This window comes from Puntigrus tetrazona, chromosome 16 (assembly GCF_018831695.1).
Source record: "Puntigrus tetrazona isolate hp1 chromosome 16, ASM1883169v1, whole genome shotgun sequence".
NCBI lineage: Eukaryota > Metazoa > Chordata > Actinopteri > Cypriniformes > Cyprinidae > Puntigrus > Puntigrus tetrazona.
Genome location: NC_056714.1, coordinates 12,825,615 through 12,850,486, shown reverse-complemented (window position 1 = coordinate 12,850,486; position 24,872 = coordinate 12,825,615). Strand labels below are relative to the sequence as shown.

Below are 24,872 nucleotides of genomic sequence, written 5' to 3'. Positions count from 1 at the left end.
GGACTTCTGCATTTTACGGTTTCATATAAATGTGCTAAAAGAAAACACTATGCTGTATTGATATTGATATACCACAGTTTTCACAAATCATTGTTTTTATAATTTTTAGGGCCTACCGGGGAAGGATGGACCCCAGGGAAGACAAGGCCCTGCAGGACCAATGGTATATAAAATGATAAATCTCCCATTTGCGTTGAGTCTTTCTGAGACTTGTTAACGAACCTTTTGTCCTCAATATCTAATTTTAGGGAAGCCCTGGAGCTCCTGGGTCTCCAGGACCAAGTGGATCTTCAGGGCAAATGGGTGATCAAGGGGCACCTGTGAGTATTGCATTGCAGTTATGTTGAAGAAAAAAAAAAGTAGACTGGCATTATCTGATAATTAATCTGTGTCCCTGTATTTAAGCAAGAGGTAAAGTGTTTGGCTCGGTTCTGTAAATGTGGTTTTGTGGAGTTCTTGTTTAGTTGAAGGAACATTGCATTCTGGCAGACTGTCCTACTGCTGACTCATTCTCTTGAGTGTCAGACTCCAGCATTATTCCCACTGAAGTACCAGACCACCAAGCTGAAGACACAGAGACCAGATTTAAAAATATTTTGAGCTCATAAAGCAAATTGGTACTTTGGTTCCCCACTCAACTGATATTAGGCATTAGGCTTTTCTTGGCAAGGCTCAGCAATAAAGATGGGCAAACACAAGAAGGTCATACTCCAATATTCAACTTTTACCATTGCCATGGTGCCAGCAGAGCAATTCTTACTGTTGAACTTTGCTTTAGTTAACCATATTTGCTAGAAAGACAACTTAGTTTTGCTGGTTAACGGAATGATTATAATGGTCCTCCAGCTAAATCAGAGGTGTCATATTCTGCTCCTACAGGACCAATGTTTTACTGAGTTTACCTCCTACCTGGATCAGGATAGTGGCCCTTCAAGAGCAAGGCCACTCAGGACATCAAGCTAGAATAACACAAAACCTAGACTGACAAGCCTGATCTATTCAGCAGAGAGAATTTTGCTTTAAAGGTCCACACGTGTAGAAGCTAAAAATTCACCTACAGAATTTATCATGAAGAGTCACTTTATTCATGCCTGGAAATTGGTTATGAATGCTAAAGTGGACAGCTCCACATGAGTAGACTTTTGGCTTTGAAGTACTTAGTTCTTAGGCTATCTGTAGCTCAATTTCAGCCCACAAAGATCAATCTTATACAGTCCTTCCGGTCAGAGAAAGACCTACAAACTGAGAAACCTCAGGTATTGTTTGCACAGAGCCTTCAGCTGAACTGTTTGTTTCCCATTTCTATATAAGAAGCACAAGGGATTCTGAATTAACGTCAGTCTCTATGAGCTTCCTGCTGAGTGACACCTACATAAGTTGGAGCTCTATTTGTTCTCATAGATTTGTAAAGTAGAACCATATGCTCCAGCGCAGTTGTTGAGGAACATCTGCAGAGCTCGATTGCAGCGTAACCTCTCAACACTGATTTGAAACCTGTACGTCTTTCTTTTTATAAGCCCTGGAAGAGAGATTGTCAGTAAGATGACAAGTTTATGACCAATTGTGGCCCAGTTTATAGAAGAGCAGGGCTTTGTTAATTCTACTACGATATAGATATAGAGCCATAACCTCCTGCTCCGATGTGTGAAATTACATGCAGTACTTTAAATAAACTATGATCATATTCTCACACAGTCTGGCGCAACAACCACATATCCTCACGATGAGTCCCAATGAGCCTCCAATGAGTCTGTCTCAGGGTTACATCTCATTTTTACCCAGATGTTATGATATCAGAATTGTTTAGCAGCCACGGCACTCTGGCCACAAATCCCAGTCTGTTTTCCAACACATTAGGTCAGTGACGCATCCATTTTATGTTTTTGGCTCATGCGTTTCATCCATGATCGATTTGGTCCGCTCTCACATTCAAATCCCCCCTCTCCAAACAGTCATTAATGTCTTTGTGTTGCTTTTCGTCTTTTTCTTCTCCAATCGGTGAATTCTGAAATGTTTGTCTTCACTTTCTTTTTCTCTTTTGCAGGGGCCTCCCGGCACCAAAGGCGAACGAGGAGAGAGAGTGAGTCTCTAATCTGCATCTAAACTGTCATGGAGTTTAGATTAGGGTGGAGGCACGTGGCACTCGGGTGGTGCACATAATGGTGGTTTATCAGCGGCAGGATTAAGAGGCTTGCTGACAGGCCTCTTGATAAAAATCACAGCAGCAGCGCTGAATTATAGCTCCTTCGCTTTTTTCCACTCTCTCTAAATGCTTGGGGTTTTTAATTCAGTCGCTGCGGGAGCATTAGAAGTAGCACAGGTACAGCTAAAGCTGTCTATCAAGCCTCACAGTCAGACTCGGCCCAGAGCTTTCACACAACAATGTATTTGTGTTTTTATATAGAATTATTTGGTTCTGATTCTGTGGTACTGGCCACCGCACAAAGGTTGTGTGGAGAGTGTTAAATTGGGTGAATTAAACCCCCGTGTTGTACAGGCTCTTAGGCTGAATTTAAAGCAGCTAAAGCATATTTGTGTTGTTGAGTTGTTTTTTTCCCTTTTTTTTTTTTTTTTCCACAGCGGCAGCTTGTGGTCTAAATACATGTTGTGTGCTTGCTTTTAAGGTGTTAAGAGTGGCGTTAGTGGATTGGAAAATTAATTAGCACACAGAATGGACAAAACAGTTAATTTATTCCTTTCATTTTTAGATAATTATTATTTCCTATAGTATGGCAAGTAACAAAGTAGTTGTTTTAATATTAAGTTAAATATGTGCAAATAATAAATATGTGCAAAGTTTGAGACTACTCTAGTTCTTCCTCAGAAGCTTTCATTGTTGCAGGTTTTTTTTTTTGGCAGACTGATGAAAAACTGACTCTCACAATTTGTGTAGCAGAAGAAATCAGGCAAAATCACAATGGAACTGTCACTTTTCTCCAGCTCTTTGCATTTTGTGTGAAATTTTCATTAGGTGGACTGTGAATGGTCTGTGATCACACTAGTACCGACCACATTTTGTACTCTTGTATGTTATTTTTTAGAAGTACAGCATATACAGTGTATATATATATATATATATATATATATATATATATATATATATATATATATATATATATATATATATATATATATACACACACACACACACACACACACACACATATATATATATATATATATATATATATATATATATATATATATATATATATACACATATATATATATATACACACACACACACACATGTGTGTGTGTGTGTGTATTAATCACAATTTATTGTATCCCAGAAAGTTTTTCTGAGGAAAATAGTTCAATAGAGAACAATAGTTCTTAAGATCTTCAAAACAGACTCATTTTACACTACTTTCTTTTTCATAGCTCTCCTAGTGTTTACCTTACATTCAGTGCATGACTTAGGTTTAAAATGATTTATAATATTTACCTTAAAATGACATAAATATGATACTGTACATCCTGATACTGTACATCTTATACTGTACAACTATGTTGTTTGCTCTTAAAGGGTGATATGCAGTCTCAGGCCGCTGTCCGTGCCATAGCGCGACAAGTTTGTGAACAGCTAATTCAGAGTGAGTATATTTTGTGTACATATACTATTTAATTTGACGCCCTTTGTACCAAATTCATGACTCACAGGAAGTCTTCTAACCCCCTCAGGTCACTTGTCCCGCTACAACTCAATTCTGAACCAGATTCCCAGTCAGTCTGTTTCTGTACGTACCATTCCGGGTCCACCAGGTGAGTCTGGTCGACCAGGACCTCCGGGGCCACAGGGAGAGCAGGGTCCTCCTGGCAGACCAGGATTCCCTGGAGCCAGTGGGCAAAATGGGCGTCCAGGAGAGAGAGGTAAACATTTTTACATTTGAAATAACCTACTGTATCATTAGATACTGTTCTCTGCTGATAAAGTATGCACAATACAACAGTAGAAAAATGTGTGTGACATACGTTTTGAAGAATAAATTGTGTAAAAGTTGTAACCAAATAATAGCAAAGTTAGTATGTCAGTGGGGTATTAGATGCAAAATGCACAATGGGTTCTGGATTCTTTTGTAAGTGTAATATAAATAGTTGATTAGTATGATTGGTTGATGGATATAAATTTTGCCCCTGCAGCTTAAGGTTAAGCAGAGATCTTGCAACTATAATAATACTAACATTAGTAAGACCTCTCTGACCCGATCCGTAATAAATTTTGTTGACATCTTGGCTAACCTCAATACCACCCTTCATCATAAACAATATGTAAACTACTAACTCTTTTTTATGGTTAATGTTAATAAGCCAAGAACAACTACTTCAAAGATGCCACAAAGCACTGTAAATGCTTCAGTCACTTTAGTATGTAACAGTTGAATTGAGGTTGATGGTTCCTTAACCAACCACAAACTGCTCTGTCGAAGTGAAAAAAACTGTTTGCCTGAAAGCTCCATCTAAAAATGTCTAAAATGACACTTTGAATAGAAAAAAAATTTAAATTGAATGATTTTGTTTAAAATTTGCTTTATACCAGAGTGTATGTGCAGATCAACTTAGTAATGGTTTTATTCATCTTTTTGTTTTTACAACATTACAGTAAATATGGTGCATATTTGTAATATATGAAATAAATTAAACGTTAAATAACAAACTTTCATATTAAGTGAAAATTATACTTTCATATTATAGCTAATATAGGTTATGTTTATGGTGACAAAGTTTTTTATTTAAGTTGGTCCAAAGCATTTTTTTTCTGTGTGATTAAAAACAAGCAAAAAAATAGAACTTTCTTTCCCCCTGAATACAACTGTACATAAATTTCATTAGATCTGCATGACCTTCCTGCCAAGAGCAACTCTTAGCCAGAGTCTTTATCATGAGTGAGTGTCCACACAGCTCAGTCTCCTGTCCTCAATTAGAAGAGCTCTGACACACAGCCTGAGGTTTCAGCATGAGATATTTCACCATCATTACTGCTTCTCTCAGGGATCTGTGCACTCAAACATTCAGATATCAAGCAGGAACATGCAGAGTATGGTTATGATGTAGTCAGTGCAAAACAGAGCCGCTAATGAGGGATAACATAGGGGGGATATTTGTCTGTTTATGTTAACATGGGGCCTATAATGAGGAATCCTATTCAGAAGTTCTCTTTTAGATTGTCAGTGTTGTTCAGAGGTGATGAAGATCAGACTGCCTGTGGGGCAAAAAGCTGCTTACATTCAGACTGTTCAGACCCTTAGAGACAACAGTTTGGACAAATGAACCGTGTTGTTTCAAGGAAATCTTATTATTCCCATTCATTTCAAGGTGCTTTTTGGTGTAGTTACAGCATCTGCCAGTAGAGGTTAATTTGATCAAATGGAACGTTAACCACTTACTGTTTCAATACTGATGCTGAATTCTTCAAAAAAGAAAGATACTATATATAGATTGATAGACTGATTGATTTGCATGAGAAAACAATTGTCAGAATGTGTTATTAACAGAATCCAGGGGTCTCATTTATAAACATTGCGTACGCATTAATCAGAGCTAAAATAATGCATATGCCTCTTCCTGCACAAAAGGTTGGATTTATAAAAACAAACTTGACAGGAAAAATTGTGCCCATGCACGCAAACTCTGACCCATGCAAACTCTTTTTCCTGGAGTGATATGAACGAAGTAAAAACAATGATTTAAGCTCTGTTTTCAACTCGATATACAGTACATATTTACATTAAATATTAAACTCTCTTTAATGGAGATAAGCACTCCAGCAGTTTTATGAATGAGGCCCCAGGTCATTTATTTCTTCCTTTATGGTTTCATACAGATGTGGAAGAAGTTAAATCACATGGAAAGAGAAGGATACAGCTTATTCAGATGGGATGGCATGTTCTAACAGATCCCTGTCTATCTTTGTCCAGGTCTCTCAGGAGATAGGGGAGAGAAGGGCAGTCCAGGAATCGGGACACAAGGCCCTCGTGGTCCTCCAGGACCCCCAGGTAACAGACTGTTAACATGTTACATTTAAGTCAAAATCAATTACTTCTTTGTAGTCAAGCCAGTAGTAAAAATTAATTTCAATTGTCAGATTGTCTTCTTATTGCACAGACTACAAGAGTTTCCATTATTAAATATCTTCTGTCCAAGAAAACACAAGCTTGCAAACTTTTAATAACCTCTGCACACATCTTGATCTGCTTTGGTTCCTTTGATTCCTGTCTTGAATATCAAGCAGATATTGAAACAATATTTGGGTCAGGGAGAAATGTTTTCATATTGATTTTAGCAGTACGGCTGGTTGGTAGACTTTGAAAAATGTCAGCATCGGCTCGCTGTTAATTGCACTTTGATCAATACTCTTCACAAATGAGATTCATTGAAGCAACATAGCTGTAACAGCCAGTGACATCTGAGAAGGATGTGGACTGGAAAAGGCAAAAACTTATTTTGTGAGAAAGGAATCCAGACACACTTTGCGTGTGGAGCTCAGCAGGGTTTTGTTTTTAGGCAGATATTAATGACCAATGTCTTATCTCCCTCAGGGCCTCCTGGAGAAGGTCGGACAGGAAGTCAGGGCTCTCCAGGGAGACCTGGAATTCAAGGCACCTCAGGACGTCCAGGTATCCCTGGTAGCCCAGGTCCTGCCGGACCCCCCGGCTACTGTGACCAGAACTCCTGCATAGGATACAATGTTGGAGGTAATCTTCTCCTTCTCTTCCTCTTTCCCAAACTCTCTCTGTCTGTCAAGGATTCTCAGTTTTATTCAAATTTTATTCTGTCAGGTACATCCAGTGGGTCTCATTCACTAATAAGTGTGTAAAAGTGATCTTGCAATATGCATGAAACAAAGGTTCTCGGGTACAATTTACACCAGATTTACAACATATGCACATATTTGTTTGTATGTTGATGAATGCAAATTATTCTAAATGATGTTACAATAATTATATTAATATACACCAACAAAAATTGACATACCCATCCAAAAAGCCAAATTCACTCACCTTCCCGAATTTAACCTGAATTAGAAATATAATAAACATAAAATAATTTAAATTTATCCAAGTGTAAAATTTAACTTAATATATAATATACTTTAAACAATAAAAAATTGTCTGGGCTAGATAGCATGGGTAGGTAGATAGATGAATGGAGGGATACCATAGATGGATGGGTGAGTGGATGGATAGATACTATAGACATATGGGTGGATGGATGTGTAGATGGACTCTATAGGCAGATGGGTGAATGGATAGATGAACACTATGGGTCAGTGGGTGGATGATTGGTTTTAATGGACAGTATTGACAGATGGGTGGATGGATAGATGAACACTATAGACAGATGGGAGGGTGGATGGTTGGTTGATTAGGTGGATGGGTGGGCTCTATAGACAGATGTGTGGGTGGATGAACACTAAATATTAATGGGTAGATGGATAGATGGGTGGGTGTTTGGATGGAAGGATTCTATGTACATATGGGCACTTTAGATGGATGGATAGACCCTATGGACAGATGGGTAGGTGGATAGATGGATTGGTTGGTTGGATGGACAGTATAAATGGACAAGTGGATGGAAATGAGACAGCAAAAAAGAAGAATGGAATGGATGTAAAAGATACATATAGACAGGTAGATAGATAGATAGATAGATAGATAGATAGATAGATAGATAGATATTAAAACGTACTATGCAAAACAAAGTTCTATGCAAAAATAGATGTGTATGCCCAGTGAATGAAACCCAATGAAATCTGCACGTAGTTGTCAAGGTAACCATGGGTACTGAACATCTGAAAGTCAATTATAGAGTTAGTCTGGTAACAGCGTCTCTGACGAGTCCTCATTGAGCTGTGGGTTTAAGACTGCTTCAGGCTTCACTGATAATAATCACCATACAGCAAACCGATGAGGAAACACCACACCATCTTCCATACCGTTATTCTCCACGGCCTTTTGAAGTGCTTCGCACATTCTCGCTTGAGATTGCATTCCCATAACTGTTAATGAATGGCAAACCCATTGCTTTAAACAAGCTTGTGGTCTGACTCAGAGATTTACATCCTATTAAACTAGCCCTTCCCAAAGCGTTATTCTACTTATAAATTTCTCATGGAGTCTAAATGCTATCAAAATATAAGAGTGAGCTGTGTGCTTACAAGCATTTCAGCATTTTAGTTTTTAATATGAGAAACGCTGGACAGAACTGGACAGCACTCATTTAAATAATTGATTTATCAGATCGTAGCAAAGCTTTCTACTCAATGCCTCACAGATTATTGCAGTTTTGTATTGTGGGGTTTCTGCCATGTAAGGCTGTTAAATGACAGTGTAATATTCCACTCAATAGATGAAATACTGCATCAACACTTTTAAGATCTATAAAGGTTATAGCTTTAAGCTTTCAGTCAGCATAAAATCTTGCAACACAGCTTAATAGTATTGCAAATTGCTCTGTAACTTATTCAGCCCTCATTCTCTGGGATAATACTTCATTTCTAATGAGAGAATGTACGTTTTATGTGTATTGACCAGATTTTAATGCCTTATAGAGAATCCTTGACTCTCCTTTTGAAGTGCCACTATGTAAAGATTATGGTCTGGCAGACGAAGTGTTGCCAAGAGCATCTTGTTGGTTATTTCGAGCTCACACTTACTGCAGTGTCTCTCTCCTCTCTTACCGGGGCATCACTGTCTCACACCTGCATGTGAAGGTCCAGCGCAGTATGAGAATGACTACTGAGAAACAGTAGAGAGCCACCTGCTCTTCTCTCTCCCCTCCATTTCTTCATCCCACCTCATTCCATGGGCCAAAACCAAAGACTGTATCTGGGGAGGGTTTTTTTCCACACATCCCAGAACTCGACAACTTGATTCCCTAACTCAAAATGTCACCACCATTGAAGCCTTTTTAACCCTTCTGAGCATTATGCAAATCTCAGTGTTTTCAGCCTTTTCTGGCATTAATGTTGAAATCTGAAAACCACACTCTTAAAAACAAAGGTTCCACAAGGAGGTTTTCAGAATCACAGAAGATCTATTTTAGGTTTTTTTTTTGGTCATTTTTTTTCAGAAGATAAAGAACCTGTTTCCACTTGCATTGAAAATGGTTCTATGGATGTTAAAGGTCCTTCATGAAACCATTGTTGCTAAAAAAAGAACGTTTATTTTTAAGAGTGTGCATCTAAATCATTACCTGGAGAAAGCCATTCATTATCGTTCCTGTTTGTGTTAATGCCAGTTGCTTGGCAGGCGTACGATATGAAATTGGCCATATTTGCTCAATTCTGCAGTCAGATTTTTTGAGCCAGTCACCTGAGCCATAAATAAATCAAAATAAATCAGTCGCTGTGGTGAACGTTTGAATAAAATGTTAGCATTAATTGAGATTATTTAAGATAGATGGTGTAATTCAGGGGCTAACTGAGTCATGCTAAACCTTTTCCCTAAGCTAATCTCAGTCACAACTCTCTTCTACCTTTCTGACTTCCTTTTCTGCCTTTATCTCTTTACTTTTTCCTTTTCTCGCTAACGCAACGCCTGCTCACTTGGTGGTGGTGACCGAAAAAGATGGCAACCGATCTAATTCCCCCATGTTCCCATAGTACAACAGTTACCCTCCAACCCCTACCAAAACTACGGCCCCGCCACCAGCTACAACAACGACGAGGAGGAGGAAGAGGACCCTTACGGTGGCAACCGTGCCTACCCTCCTCAGTACTATCAACCCAGATATCCTGACCCCCATGCCGCCAGGTTTGGCCCCGCCCACCCTGGTGACACGGAGGGGATGAGGTCACCTGGCACGAGTCGTTTCTCCCGCAGCACGACCGAAGAGGGGATCGTCGAGGAGTCGGAAGTGCAAGTGAAGGCCAGATAGCTGGAGTGGCCAGCCCCGGCAAACCGACCGTCCACGTACAAACACTTTTCATCAGAATATCCTGCAGGATAGGACTGAGGGAAAACCCGAAAAGTGCCTGCTTATATGCATCTTAATGGGGGTGGGTTTGTGGAGAAGATTAGAAAATGAAACTGTGCCGATATTCATCCAGTGACTTTTCTGTCTTTTGTGAGGCTGCATGTAGCCGATGAGATGAAAAGCAAGATCAAGGAAGGAACACTGCAAAAAAACTAACAAAAAAAAAAAAAAAAAGCAGTATTTTTTGTCTGGTTGTCCAGTAGAAATATCACAAAATAATTCAATAAAATACAGTTCAAAAATAAATCATATACCACAAAACCAGTCATAAGGGTCAATTTTGTGAAATTGAGATTCATACATTATCTGAACGCTGAATAAAATAAGCTTTTCATTAATTTGTTAGGATAAGAGTTGTCCTTAGCAAAGCATATTACTAATCAAAAATTAAGTTTTGATATATTTACAGTAGGAAATTTTGGCATAAAAGAAAAATCAGTAATTTTAAGCCATATGATGTATTGTTGGCTATTGACTTATGACTGGTTTTGTGCTCCAAGGTCACATATCAAATTTTCCCAAGATATATAATAATAATATATGTTGCATTTATATTCCTTCTCATAATCACATTTTATTAACCTCACTTAATTAAATCTAAATTTATGCTTAAATATCTGTCAATTATAAGAAAAATAAACATAATAAAAAGTAAAAATCTATTCTCTGAAAATGAGTTCCAACATTTCCACAAATAATTGAAGAAAGATATTATTACTGGAAAACGCCAAAAATGCTGATTTACAAAATGATTTTTGCAGCGCAGCGGTTTTGAATCGTGTATTCCATATCTTTTGTAAATGATAATAGGGGTGTGTGTACAGTTTGTGTATTTTTTTTAAGTGCAAATTGGTGATCTACTATGTTACGGATTTCACAGATGTTTACAGCGTTTTGCAGTTATCTGGAACTGGCTATTAAGTTATTTTATTTAGAAAAATACCTCCGTTCATGCTTTTGATGTCCTTATCACTAGCAGTTATTTATGAGAAGACGAATTCTTCAGTCACACTTAACAACGCATTAATAAAACCAACCTGATCGCCTACATTTTCGCTGGTTAAAGTACGTCGCAGTGTAACACCGCGCATTTTGTCGGGATCGTAATCGTATTATCACGCATTTATGTGAACGTCCTTTACATATGGTCTTGTAAGATGAAGTTTCATGCAGGGGATGCGGTGGAAGCTCTCAAAGTGTTTTTGTATAAAAGAAGAGCTCAGCATGGCATCCTTCCGTGTCTCTGTGGTCCTGTTTCCAATGGGTCTGCTCACTGTGAAAGAGACCTGAATAGTTAGAGTTAGGCCTGTGGTCTACCGTCCTTTCAGAACGAAAGCGGATGCCAGTGGAAAGACTCATCACCAGACCTTTGAATCTACAAAGTAATTTATTTTTACTTTATTATTTGTTTTTGTAACCAATAAAACCGTACTGCAACAATGACTCTGGATGACGTCTCGCCTGCCCTTTGTGGTTTTCTGTTCTGTGCCAACTGGTCACCCAAAACGGATTTAAAAATCTAATTTCGCGTTTAAAACGACAGATTTTCTTTTTAATAACCGTGTTTGGTTAATGAGCTCGAGTAATGGAACAAGCCCCGAAGTTCTTTCTTCGTAAAATCACTTTTTACAAGCAAACTCAATTTTACCTTTACGTAAAAAAAAAAATGAATTGTGACGGAGCCGAGATCGCAAAAGGCAGCGGTGACCAACAAGTGGGTTTCGTTTCCATCCCGACGCAAGTAAAGCAGACTTCAAAAGGCCAAAGCCATGTGATGTTAATTAAGACTGAAACGGCAGTTGAATTAGAGCTGGATCGGGCTTCAGAGAGGCCGCTAAAGCTATTTGCAAGACAAGACTTCTGTTATTAGACAGTCATGACTAAACACTGTCCGACTACTTCTCTGCCTTGGCTGAGGTTTAGATAAATACACAATATCCAGAAATTCATCTTTATTAGATACGCACCCATACTTCAATAAAGCATAAGCAAAAAGTTGACAAATGAACTGTTTATTTCTTGAGAATTTACACTAATAACAATATATATATAAAACAAACATCTCCGAGTCTCAAACTCCTGGATGGACTTAAAGGGAAGATCTGGGAAACTGCTTTACGACGGTCATTTCATCCTGTAGTCTTCTGGCCTGTGAACACACGATAGACACAGAAGTGAAGTCAGTAATATTGTGCCTTCTTGAAACGGTTGTAAAATGGCCTACAGGAACTTAAACCTTCCAGACTGATTTGGACAAACTGTAGTCAACAAATACATTATCACAGTCAACTGAAGGGTAAGCAATTTTGTAAAGCTGTTAGTTGAGCAGGTGCGCCTCTGACTTTGAACCTGGAAGCCAGAAAAAATTAATCACTGAATATACTGATTTGTTTCCACCGGTATTAAATTTTAATTAAAAAGTTTCCCCGCTTAGATTACTACACCCTTTTGGTATGCATAAAAGATCAAAATATTGTGCTGACTTCATTTAAGAACGTCAGCAGAGAGACAATGCATAATTTGACATGACATCCCATAGTGCTTCCTCTCATTTATATGACAATTAATTTAAAATGTGTTCCTGTTAGGGCGGCTTAGAAACGTTAAAAAAAAGCGACACTGCTGTTGAAAATTCAGGCATTTTTTTAAAGAAATAATACATTTATTCACCAAGGATGTGTTAAATTGACTTCTTAAGCAGCACAACTGTTTACAACACTGAAAATAAAAATGTTTCTTCAGCACCAAATCGACATATTACAATGATTGCCGAATTGGAGAATGCAAGTAATGACTCCTGAATATTCAGCTTTGACATCAATAGAATTAATTACTGTTTAAAATGTATTACATAGAAACCATCTCTTGGAAATATCCGTCCCATGAATCCACTGGGTCTATAGCAGATCTATACAGGTGGAGCTGGGGAAGGCGGAGGGTTTCTGAAGCATCCTGCCACTGCTACAGCAAGCATTAGTCAAGTATCTGAATGTAGAGCAGCAAGCTCATTGGCCGCTGATACAAAAAGATTGTCAGATCGAGTTAGACCTATCAGACTGCGTCAACTTTAGATTCGGGATATTCCACAATAAATCACAAACTTTACCGAGTAAAAGAAACTTCCCAAAATGCTGAAAAAAAACACTAGTGTGTCCGTGATGTCACATGTAGCTATGCCATCTGGTACTGACGAAATTTCATCTCAAGGTTAAAAATTCAACACCTTGTCACTGTCCAGCCAGAGACTGACCCAAAGAGGGACAGAGGGGTCAGGGGCCCAGGGGCCCGCAGAGTAATGACACTGACCCACATTAAGGGTCTCACTCAGAGACACATCCATCACCATGACAACAGTGTCACCTTGTCACCATCGTAAGCACTGCCTCAGGATGGCATCTGATCACTGCTGATATTACCATGTCCAACACTGAAGGGCATTTCGCGGTTTGAATCATAATGGAAAAATGCAATATGTCTGTGAATTTAGGCTATATATAACTTCAGATATTTTATAAGTAGCTTCCGTCAGGTACTTCCATAACTACTAGTCTGCCAGCCTGTTTTAACATGATGTTACAAGTTTGTGTTAACATGATTATCTGCCACTTTCACGTCCCTACATTCACATACACGACTGATTATGACATTTTTACTAATAATTAAAAAAATTAAGCACTACATTTACATTTATAGTAAAACCAAGATGAGTTAATAAAATATATTTTTTTACGACACTATCACCAATTAATAAGAAGCAATTAAATCAAGTGCTACGAATGCGATTGAACCTACAAAAAATAAGTCAAGGTTTAACATCTCAGAATCTTTACACATTTCCATCATTTAGAGACAGACCTGAGAGGATTGCTTTTCTAGGTTTTTAAATAATACATGACAAACGCTGTCTGAGAAACATAAAGATCTGAGAGCTCTCACACTCACGTTTGTGCCGTCGAGGCACTGGCATACATACAAAAAAGCATATTTGTGCTGTGCTGTGGTAAAACAACTGGCAATTCAGCAAATCCGGAGATTGGGATTCAAACAAGGACCTGATTGAGTTAATAAATACATTGTAAATGTCAGCTGCTGGTATTTCAAATGACTGCAGGCTTTCTGTGACTTGTATTTCTACCATAGATGCCAGCTGCTAATCAATCAGGTTTCTGACGGAAGACATAGAAATTCAAAACGGAGATGCTCAATAATCAATTAGGAACTCTGTTTCATGCTGAACTTATTGTAACGTGTTAGATTGAAAGTCCTTGTAATTCATGTAAACTAGCCATTACCATGCCACCTACTAATTCAGCATTTAAATCATTTCCAAGAGCGCCACAATAATGGAAGCTTTGATTATTTTCAGACAACATCTCACTGTTGGCTGAACTCTATAGACCAAAAAGCCAATTGCATGCTGGGAGCCAAGTTTCTCATTAGAGCAACTCTATTATAAGAGAATGAAACCAAGCGGATTTACATTTCCTGAAGGACATTCTGCTACTTACAAGGCAGCAAAAGAATCAAGCAAGTGTTTTAGGTAATATGAGGTTAGACTTTAATTCTATGTAAATGAAGTGCCACTGTTGCATACGCTAATCAACGCTGCCTTAAAGTGCCTCGGTTATGGGTTATGAAAGGTTCATATTTTGGTTTTGGGAGTCCCAAACAACAGGTTGACATGCATTCAAGGTCAATAAACTTGTTTTCTTATAATATGCATTACCTTATTTGTTTTACGGATTCGTTCCAACGATTCGGGACTGCGTCTGCGACAAGTGCGTGGCCGATATGCTAATGTTTCATATTGACGTCTGCATAAAACGGCTCGGGGCTCGTTTAAAAATGAGAGACAACTTCATGCAAGGTTCTCTTTTAAATTTCAAACTCTGCAGGATGTTTTCATTCACTTTTTACAAAATGATCGTTTTCAGAAATGCACAACAGGGTCACAAAATTATGCCATGACTTGCGTCGTGCACGTGTTGAGTAGATGGTTGATCTTTTAAATAACCTCGACCTTTTTATATTTTAGAACAACTTAGTATAGCTGTTGTTCTCTGTGTAAACGAGCATTTACAGGAACTTAAAGTAATAACCGCGACGTGACGCTTAAATCAAACGGCTGAGTCATCGTCGGCTGTGCATTTCGTCCTGACAATATGTAAATGACATGATTTAATTTAAGATTTGCATATTGCTCTATAATCATAAAAGACAGTGTATGCGGGGAGAAAGAGAGAGAGCTATGCGTGAGAGGTGAAATGAGGTTAAACTCTCAGATCTCTTGGCACAGAAGTGAAAAGCTGTGGTTCAGCCACATTAAATAAAGCAATGCCTCTCAAAATCTTCGAGCCTAGAGACGCATCAAACTGCCAGCCAGTTAATGCCCCGTAAATGCTGAAGCAAGTCAAATTTACAATCTTTTTAATTTCATATTTACTACAGCTGTGGTCAGACCGTTGAGGAAAAAGCTGTTTTGACTCGCCAGCTTATCGGCCAATCAAATGTTACCAAACAAACATCACGTTGCTTTACTCCAATTTAATTACAGGAGATCTGCCTGTCTCATTATCACATTGTCGTCTCCTTCCCGCCGATATGTTTTAATTACACGCTCCATGTGGCTCCTCAGGAGGAATCGGCTTGTGTAAAATAATACAATGGGGACAACAAACAAACCCAGCCATATAGGCATAAAGAGACACAGTTGGTCGCCTCGGTGTTTGTTTGAGGGGAATATGAACACTGGGTGTCACACAGCGACCCCTAACTAACCAACACGCCAAGAACAACCACACACGCTTTGATCTTAAACCCTTAAATAAAGCGGCTGTCTGGACGACTAGAAAACGCAATGTGGGATAAATGATGTCGAAACCATGGCTGACCCGTTTTGATAGAGGCACAACCTCAAATTCAAGAAAACCAGTTCCTTCATATGAGGTAATATTCTGACATTATGTGTTATTAGGATAGGTTTAAAGGACTTTTATAGTGGGGGAAAAAATGACATTGGGACTCCAACACCGACATAAAGCCTTGGTTTTGGTCAATTTATACCCTGAAGATTTGGATTTTGGCTATATTTTATAGATTATAAAAAGCAGTGCATGTTTTGCGAATGATTCCTTTTTCATAAAAAAAAACACATCATGTAGTGTAGATTGTTTTTTGCGATATATAGGCGTTTTTGCAAAATTGACATGCTTACATTATAGACATAGTTTCGATTCCTAATTACAATTTGCGCAATTTGAAGGGTTATGGAAATAAGCCTACTGACAAATATACTGCAAAATATATTCAATGGCACTGGAACACAGTTACCGAACTGATAACACAAATGTGATTATCAATGACAAAATCAGAAAAATGTAATTTAATATTTTTATTAAAGAAATTGATTTTTATGAGTTGGGTCAACTCAATTAATCAAAAGCAACCAATTACTGTATTTAGAATCCTGAACAATTGATTCTTGTGAGTCTGTCATTACAGGTGAATAAAAAGCATCAACATTGATTGTGAGAATGTGTAAAAGATATAAATACATACCAGTTGATATTACTGATGTTTAGCAGCCTATTGCATTACCCCCCAAAAAACGACTTTAAAAATAAACCGATTTAAGCTTATTATTAAAATTGTCTTTCATTCCTTTTTTTCTTTCCTTCTTCAAATAGTTATCCCCGAAAAGTAGTAGCAACTACTAAGACCCAGATCCTTAAGATGAATTAGAACCAAAATTCATTCAGTAGTTTACGATTCTCTTCCCTACAAACCACGATCTTGAATTTAACATGAAGACTTGATTCATTATTAAGAACGAATATTACACACCTTCTAATAAAACATACATATTTAAAAAGACTGTTCTCCGCTGCCCACGTGTGCCATATTGTTCTTAAAAGTATTTTTCACTTGGCTGTTTCCGCTGCTTTCGTGGTTAGAGGTCTTCGTTCATGCCAAAGAACGGCGCGGCTGCTAACTATCAAATCATGTGCATAAATGAACCAAATGACTGTTTCTAGCAGGAAGGAAATACATAGTTGAACATTTTATTGTCACTCATCCTTTGCCAGGTGAAAATAACAAGTCACTTTGAAGAGTAATAGCACTCCGGCTTTCCTTGATGAGTAGAACTACAAATTTCCTGTGTACATCTTTTGGCACAGCAAAGCGCCTTTGAAATGCTGTAACACTGTTTACCTTTAAATCCAACTGAGGAAGAGTGTCACTTGCCTTTCAGCGCTCAGTGATTTTACATTAAAGTAATATGATATCTACAGAAAATGAGAGAGGGTAAATCTCCTTGAGCTGAAGCGAGACAGTTGAAAGCTTCTCTCAGCAGCCCCAGGGCCGCACCACACCTCCGGACTCTTATCATCTTTTTATACCTCCCCAAGTAGTACTGCACTTCCCAAATCTCAATATCTTCTACGGCACCCATAAAGCCATTACGTTTCATACCTTGAGATTCGTCTGACCACACTTGTACGATACCGATTATAATGAATTCATCAGTCACCTGTGGCGTGAGTAGAAAGGCTCACAAAAGGTCACAGGGAGAGCAATGCCCTTATGTCAGAAATCGGGAAAGAAATAAAAAAATGCCTAAATTAAAAATGCAGAGAATTGGTTTTTGGTTAGGAAAGTGTTACTATTCCACAACTTTTGACTATTAAGTCCAGAAGTAATACAGGCTGGGAGTTCTGGGCAAATGAAATACTCAGGATGAGAAACTTTACTGACTATAGTTGCGGGACAATCTGCACAGATGTAAAGGGTTTATGAGGCGTTTAACAGCAGTACAGCAGCAGCAACAATCTCAAGCGATATGAAATGTCTTGGAGGATCTAAATTGTGCTGCCAAACAAGGCAGAAAATGTATCTCAGGAGGCATGCATGTCATACACAGCGCTTGACCTCTGAAACACCTTTTTTTGTGTACGTGTAACACAGAGGGTACTTGAACTAGATATTTTTTTCAAACTTAGTGTGTGTGTGTGTGTATATATATATATATATATATATATATATATATATATATATATATATATATATATATATATATATATATATATATATATATATATATATATATACACACACACACACACTTTATTTTAAATATATACTGCAAGTATACTGAGAGTATATTTATACATACATAATAAATATACAAAGTACATGCAGTTATATTATGTGAACAAAACCTTTTATTTTGGATGTAATTAATTGTATTTGACAAAATTATATATTAATATAAATGTAACTATTGTTCAAAAGCTTGGGTTGAGTATGTTTTTTATGTTCTCTTCTGCTCAGGGCCGTATTTATTTGATAATATATGCATAATATATTTTGAAATATTATTAGAGTTTTCAACAATTCTATTGTAATATATCGTAAAATGTAATCAATGTTGAAACATGTACTGCTGATGATTATTTGATGATTATAAAATGATTATTTTATGAAACAAATGAACAGCAGAGAAATCTTTCATAAAATATACATTTCTAATTCCACTTTACCTACTGATACAATGCGTCCTCGCTGAATAAAAGTATACATTTCTAGAAAAAAAGGCTTTGAATTGTAGTGAATATTTACGTTTATATAACATACGTTTTTTTGACTATTTCCGTATAACACTGTTTATTGGGCTGCGGTGATGCAAAACACTACTCTAAAGAAATAAACTGCCAGTCCACTTTATTATCAGAAAAGTGGTTAAAAAAAATTGTGTGCAAAGCAAAGTTTCCCACTGTGACCTCAAAGGCAGTGTGTGATTGGCTGGCCTCCGAGCCGGTGACTCAGCTCTCATAAATCTGATTGGATGTCTGCAGTGTGGGGACCAGCAAAGCAGCCATCCAGAAAGGTGCAGCTTCACAGATGGATTATTAAACATCAGTTCTTTACGACCACACTGCCATCCACCCGCTCCCTCCCTCAGAAGACCGCCCGGCACCGGACCGCAGCTCGACTCGGCTCTAAATCTAACACAACACTGATTCACGCTCTTCAGAAGCAGGGAGGAAATATAGTAAAGCAGGAACAAGGGCTAAGAGAGGCTACAAAACACAGTGAAAGGCAAAACTCACGGGGTCCAGAGCATGGGGAAAGCGTCCTGCTCCTCCTGTGTGTACTCGCTGAGTTTCCGAGCGATCTCTCTGGGCTGAGGAAGCTCCTCTGTCAGGTTCTTCAGGATGTCCTCAGGAAGAACCTAACAAGAAACACGCATACATGTGACTCTGATCAGAGACAGGTGTCTGACTGGAACTCACAGAACCACCCGATTTCCAAAGATAATAATGCAAAAAAAATCATTTCGTATTCAAACATTTATTTATCACATGGATTCATAAGGATGAATTATGAAGTGACTGCGCAGCAGGATATTAGCATCATGTAATTTTACTATTTACGCAGCTGTAGTACTGCATTATGTAGCTTCTTAAACGGATACATCCCATCCTCTGCTGAAACATTTATCAAACACGCTGACACCATTCTCCTTTCCAAACATGTCAAGCTTTGGACAGCGCATCAATGGACATAAATCAGAGCATCAACGGAGAGCTTACATCATCTGGGAAGAGGTGAAGCCGTTGCATCATGGTCCTTCTGGTGAGGTTTTTGGGAAGCATCCCGTATACAGCCAGTTTAATGATCTGTGGGGTAAAAAAAAACAGACCAGAGATTTGGCCACGAGTTTAGTCAATGTCTCTCTAAAGGAAACTTGGTGATTTCTGCTGTTTTGTTTTCAAAATAAGTAAATAAATAAATAACCTAAACAAGTAATTAAACATAGATAGATAGATAAGATATAATACACACATATACATTATGTAATGACCCTTGAGCACAAAACCAGACAGTATATTTGTAGCAATTGCCACTGTATTGGTCAAAATTAAACATTTTTCTTTTATGCCAAAAATCATTAAAATATTAAAGTTCACGTTACATGAAAACACTTAGTAAATTTCCTATCGTGAATATATCAAAAGCTAATTTTTGATTAGTAATATGCATTGCTAAGAACTTAATCTGGGCACCTTTAAAGGTGATATTCTGAATAATTAGATTTTTTTTGCGCTCTCATATTCCAGATTCAAATAGTTATATCTTAGCCAAATATTGTCCTATCGTAATAACATTAATGGAAAACCTTTTTTATTTAGCTTACAGATGATTTATAATTAATGTACAATTATTAAAATTCATTTATAATTAAAACGCAACATGCATTTTACATTAATAAGGCTATTTTTATGGGTGTTGTATTATTATTTACATTGGAATAAAAAGGGTGGATAATGTGTCTGTGTTATTTGAACACAACCAAAAAGTGAAAGCAATCATGTCCGTCAAATTTAAAATTCACATAAATACTACGCAAGTGTGGCACTGCACTGGTCACAATTTAACTAATAAATATCGGTCCCTTTGCTTACACCACAACGAAATGAATACACAAGTGTCCACTTCTGACCCGTCATCCACCCATCCGCAAAACACCAACCCGACCCCATCATTCTTTCATCAGGACATTAATCAGGGACTTTTCCTCCGTCTGGTAGATGTTTGATGGATGAAAGCTGTCTGAGGGGGTATCGCTCTTCACCACTCCTTCACCTTCCTCTGATCATTATCCACAATTATCCCTGATACATTCCCCCCTCGACTGGAATAACTCAGCCCAAGTCGAGCATTCATCTTGTTAATGACAGAGAACGAGCAGAACGCTGGAGAGGATGTGGGGCGGCACGGGATGAATCCGAGCTGGCTTTTTCTGGGCCATGGTGCAGCAAATACACTATACTTCTTCAGTTGCATCCCACAGAAGAAAACCCATTCGGGGTCAGCAGCTTGCGTGCCTCGACTACGGATGGGCTCCGACTGTCGCTGTTGAACGGAACGGTCAAGGTCACTTTAAGGAGGTGAACGACAGCAAAGAAAGATGGAATATGCGCTCTACAATAGCTATTTATTTTTAAATATATAAAAGCTAAAAACAAATCTTAAATGTGGTTTAAATTAAAGCAATTTAAAGCATCCAAAAATGAAAATCCTGTCATCCTCAAGTTGACGGTACCCATTGACTTTCATAGTATTATTATTTATTTAAACGCATTCTTCAATATATCTTATCAACAGAAGATGAATGCATTTTCCTTGCTACAGTGGTGAAATATATTTTTTCTATTAATATCAGGCTTTCTTCTTAAACTAATATACTGGAGTATGACACTATCGCAAGACACAACTTTTATCACCCGAATGTGTCAGAAACATGCGATAACCACAGTCCTGACTTGGACTATCATCACACACACACACACACACACACACGCGCACAAATAATCTCCCTCTAATATATTCCATATCTATAGCACTTCCACTTCATCGAGCGCCATCCTAATCCAACACAAGAATATAATGAGAAGACTTAAAGCCGTTTCTATTATCCGAGCTGCCTGGTATTTGTAATTCTCCAAAAACACAAGGGTGTGATTCACAGCGCAGGCCTGCGAGAGAGAGACGGAGAGGGTGTTTTTCAATCCAGGCGCGTCAGCGACAGGTGACACTTGTAGAGGTGTATATTGGAAGCAGACAGGCTAGAAAAGACTGCTGTTTTAATAATGTCGAGGTGTTTGAGCCTCGAAAGAGCACTTTAAAATCTTTCTGACGCCGAGAGAGAAAACAATTTCTTAGTTCGGTGAAGGACAGACTGGGGAAATAGTGAGACAGATAAGCACCGAAAGAATGACGGAGAACTGGGCAATACGGGGTCTGAGCTGCATTATTATTCAAATGTGTGGCATGCTGATTGTGAGGGAATATTTCGCTCGGTGAAAGCTACTATCTGAAATTATTATTAAAAAAAAAAACATTTGGGCATCATTTACATAAATTAATAAATGAAATCGTTTTTTTTTACCTCCCTCCCTCCAAGGTGGAAGGCAATTTGATTCAAATTATGAACAGGTTTGAACCGGTGGCGAGGTTGTGAGTGACGGCGGTACGTCGTTATTGTAAAAATCACTGCTAAATAGAACTGGTCACGGAGAAATGTCAGTATTGCCAGCAAATGTAGAGACGGATACTCACGGCTGTTTGGTCTTTTTGGTGCATTTGGGCTGCTGTGACCTGTTTGAACGAACCAGGGTAGCTGTGGGATGAGAAAGCAGGTCTTTAGTCTTTCGAATCATACCTATAAGTCACATTCTAAACATTCTGGGAAGCAGTGTATTGTTTTTTTGGGGTTTTTTTGCATGCACCGTGCGTATTGTAAATCGCGTGGTTCAGATCTCGGATTTCCTTTTTTCTTTTTTCGCTTTTTGTCAGCACAAAGAAAACACAGCCGAGAAGAAGGCATAAATGAAAGAGTATAAAAAGCGTGTTCTGTCCTCAGTCGAGCTGGAATGTGGAAGGAGAGGGCTCTGTTTACCCAGTGTGAGATGAATACACTTTCTGTTCCCATTTATTTCCGGAGAAGGCGATGTGTTTGGTGTTCATGACTACCACGTGGTCTCCGATATCACCTTGGGAACAAAACATGCATATAACGTAAATGATACAAATAAACAAGTTAACAAACACAAATATGGAGCCTGATGCGGCCGTGTTATAGCAGCAAACTTCTTTGATTATTACGCCGGAATAAGAGTACAGTTCCTAGTCATATCAGCCTAGAAAACTGAAACTTTTCATTTCCCAACAGTCTCAGTACATGATGTACCTACAGAATAGTCAAGTGTAAAATAGGAAAAATATTCAAACTCTTTGGTCATTTTTAAACGAGATGCCTCTGGTCTGATCAGATTCAATGATCAATGCTGAACTATACAAATCTAAATATATACAGGCAAATATTTTTTAAATATCAGGACAATATTCATTTATATAATATTTATATATATATATTATATATATATATATATATATATATATATATATATATATATATATATATATATATATATATATATATATATATATATATATACACACATACACAAATAAACTTTTAAACATTAATTAATTAAAAAGAATTAAATGCCAATAATTAATATTTACGTTTATACATTTACACACGGGTCTAAATAAACAACAGCAAAAAAATAAAAAATCCTACCCAAAAACATAAATTCCTTTAAACCCAGCAAATGACAACACAGCCCCTCCTTTCCCAGACTTTGCCGGCTGGCAGAATAACCGCACAGCGCTGAATTTTCATCTTTTGGCCTGTTATGCTCATTCATCTATCAGAGAGTGAGAGTTTCATTAAAAACTCCCAGCATGTCTCAGGAAGCGAGCACCATCAGCGGGGTCTGCGAGCGAGCGAGCGAGCGAGCTTGCAGGCACACACAAACGTGCAGCTCCAGACTAATGTATCAATTCCAGAGCCTGTCGGAGTCAGAAGTCATGACACCTTACATCTCTGTGGAATTAGCTGCCACGCTAGCAGCTTCTCACATTCAGATCAAGGGGAGGACCGTAGTTCCTGTCAGGAATCTATACGGATGGATCCTTGATCACAGCTTTGGAGAATGTGTTTTGCAGCATGTTTACTCTTACAACGTGAAGCTCTTTTTTATTATCATTATTAAATATTGAGTTTAAAGTTACATAAATTACAGATAGTCCGTGCTTTATAAAACAGAACACATAATACAATGTGCAATATCTCATTTACAATATAAAGAAACGGCAAAGTACACATAATGGGGCAATGAAAAACTACAATAAATGCGTTTTTACATACATTAATATATAAATGCATTCCACTACATCGAGGCCGATATTTAAAAACAGTGCTCGTTTGCTTCCATCTTGTGGCCATTTGGCTACTTCGCATTCCCAGTCAGTTCAAGGTGGGAGATGAATAGAAAGGCCTTGGTAAACACATTTACTCACTCAGTGGATGGTAAATGGGTTTATGCTTTCCTTGAAGATGCACTGAACACAAAGCGGCGATCTTTCCAACAGGCTGCATCCTCGCGTCTATCAGGAACCAGGATCTCGCAAAGGTCGCCCATTGCTTGTGGGGGGAAAAAAAGGAGCAAGCAGTTTATGAAATGCAAGCTGAATGACCGAACGCAAGCACTTATAGTTCTAGCACTAATAGTTTAAGTACAGTTGTTTTGTCCGTTGCCAGATCAGTCAACGTTCAGTTTAACGCGAGGAAACAAGATGCAAGGAACGTGAACGGAGCATTCCGTAACATTCCGCTTAACATCTTATTTTGTGCTCAACAGAATAAGACGTTTTATACAGATTTGGGGCGACGTGAAGTTGAGGAAAGAAAAGAAAAATCTTTTTTTGGAGAACTGTACAATTTACCTGACGGCGGTCCAATAATGCATTAGTAGACATTTACCACACTCATCTACAGTCACGAATGTTCAGCGTTACACTACAATAAATTTACAATGCTAATTAAATAGATCCATATACATAAGTGCAGACGTTATAACGTTACTCGTTATATACATTATATATCAGTATACGCTTGTTCATTATACGCACAAGTTCAACAGAAAGATCATGTTTCCATACGATAAGAAATGGCTGAAAGCGTAATATATTTATAAATTGCATCTGACCAATACGACAGTAAGCCAAAATAAACAACTTGCCTGGGCTGATCTCGAAAAACTAGACATTTTAAATAAGCATTTGATAAATTTGACCTCAATGTGGCTATAGCGGTACAGCAGCAATTTACGTCCCCCCACCAACAGAATGAAAATGTGGTTCCATATTTCATAGTTATGCTTTTAACGCTTTCAGATTATTTTACTTTAATAATGTAATTTAGAACAACCTTAATATTTGATTTTAATTTGTGTTTAGTTCACCGCTATCTCCACTTATTG

The 24,872-nt window shown here is 37.9% G+C and overlaps 2 protein-coding genes across 11 annotated transcripts in view; one reads left to right on the top strand and one right to left on the bottom strand.

Annotated features, from left to right (window-relative positions):
• col14a1a (collagen, type XIV, alpha 1a) overlaps positions 1–11,426 on the top strand; it is a 105,010-nt gene extending 93,584 nt beyond the window's left edge. For 5 of the 7 annotated variants that reach the window (XM_043261932.1, XM_043261928.1, XM_043261933.1 and 2 more), the window contains 8 exons: positions 110–163; positions 249–320; positions 2,045–2,080; positions 3,530–3,596; positions 3,685–3,873; positions 5,919–5,996; positions 6,540–6,695; positions 9,570–11,426. In XM_043261932.1, the coding sequence (XP_043117867.1) occupies positions 110–163; positions 249–320; positions 2,045–2,080; positions 3,530–3,596; positions 3,685–3,873; positions 5,919–5,996; positions 6,540–6,695; positions 9,570–9,604 (687 nt within the window). In that variant the 3' untranslated portion in view covers positions 9,605–11,426. Of the gene's footprint in view, positions 1–109; positions 164–248; positions 321–2,044; positions 2,081–3,529; positions 3,597–3,684; positions 3,874–5,918; positions 5,997–6,539; positions 6,696–8,713 lie in introns of all 7 variants that reach the window. The other 2 variants (XM_043261934.1, XM_043261930.1) reach the window with 2 other exon arrangements.
• A 548-nt stretch (positions 11,427–11,974) lies between these two features.
• mrpl13 (mitochondrial ribosomal protein L13) lies at positions 11,975–24,810 on the bottom strand. Of its 4 annotated transcripts, none has more exons than XM_043261942.1 (7): positions 24,633–24,752; positions 23,911–24,034; positions 22,442–22,535; positions 22,102–22,162; positions 19,572–19,658; positions 19,089–19,210; positions 11,975–12,127 (listed from the first exon to the last, which is right to left on the bottom strand). In XM_043261942.1, exons 1-7 carry the CDS (start codon positions 24,657–24,659, stop codon positions 12,103–12,105), a joined length of 540 nt encoding a protein of 179 aa, XP_043117877.1. In that variant the 5' UTR covers positions 24,660–24,752; the 3' UTR covers positions 11,975–12,102. The 4 variants fall into 4 exon arrangements, with proteins under 4 accessions (XP_043117877.1, XP_043117876.1, XP_043117875.1 ...); XM_043261941.1 differs by lacking the exon at positions 24,633–24,752 and adding an exon at positions 24,337–24,384; XM_043261940.1 differs by lacking the exons at positions 11,975–12,127; positions 19,089–19,210 and having other exon boundaries at positions 19,627–20,895; positions 24,633–24,810.
• Positions 24,811–24,872: the final 62 nt, after the last annotated feature.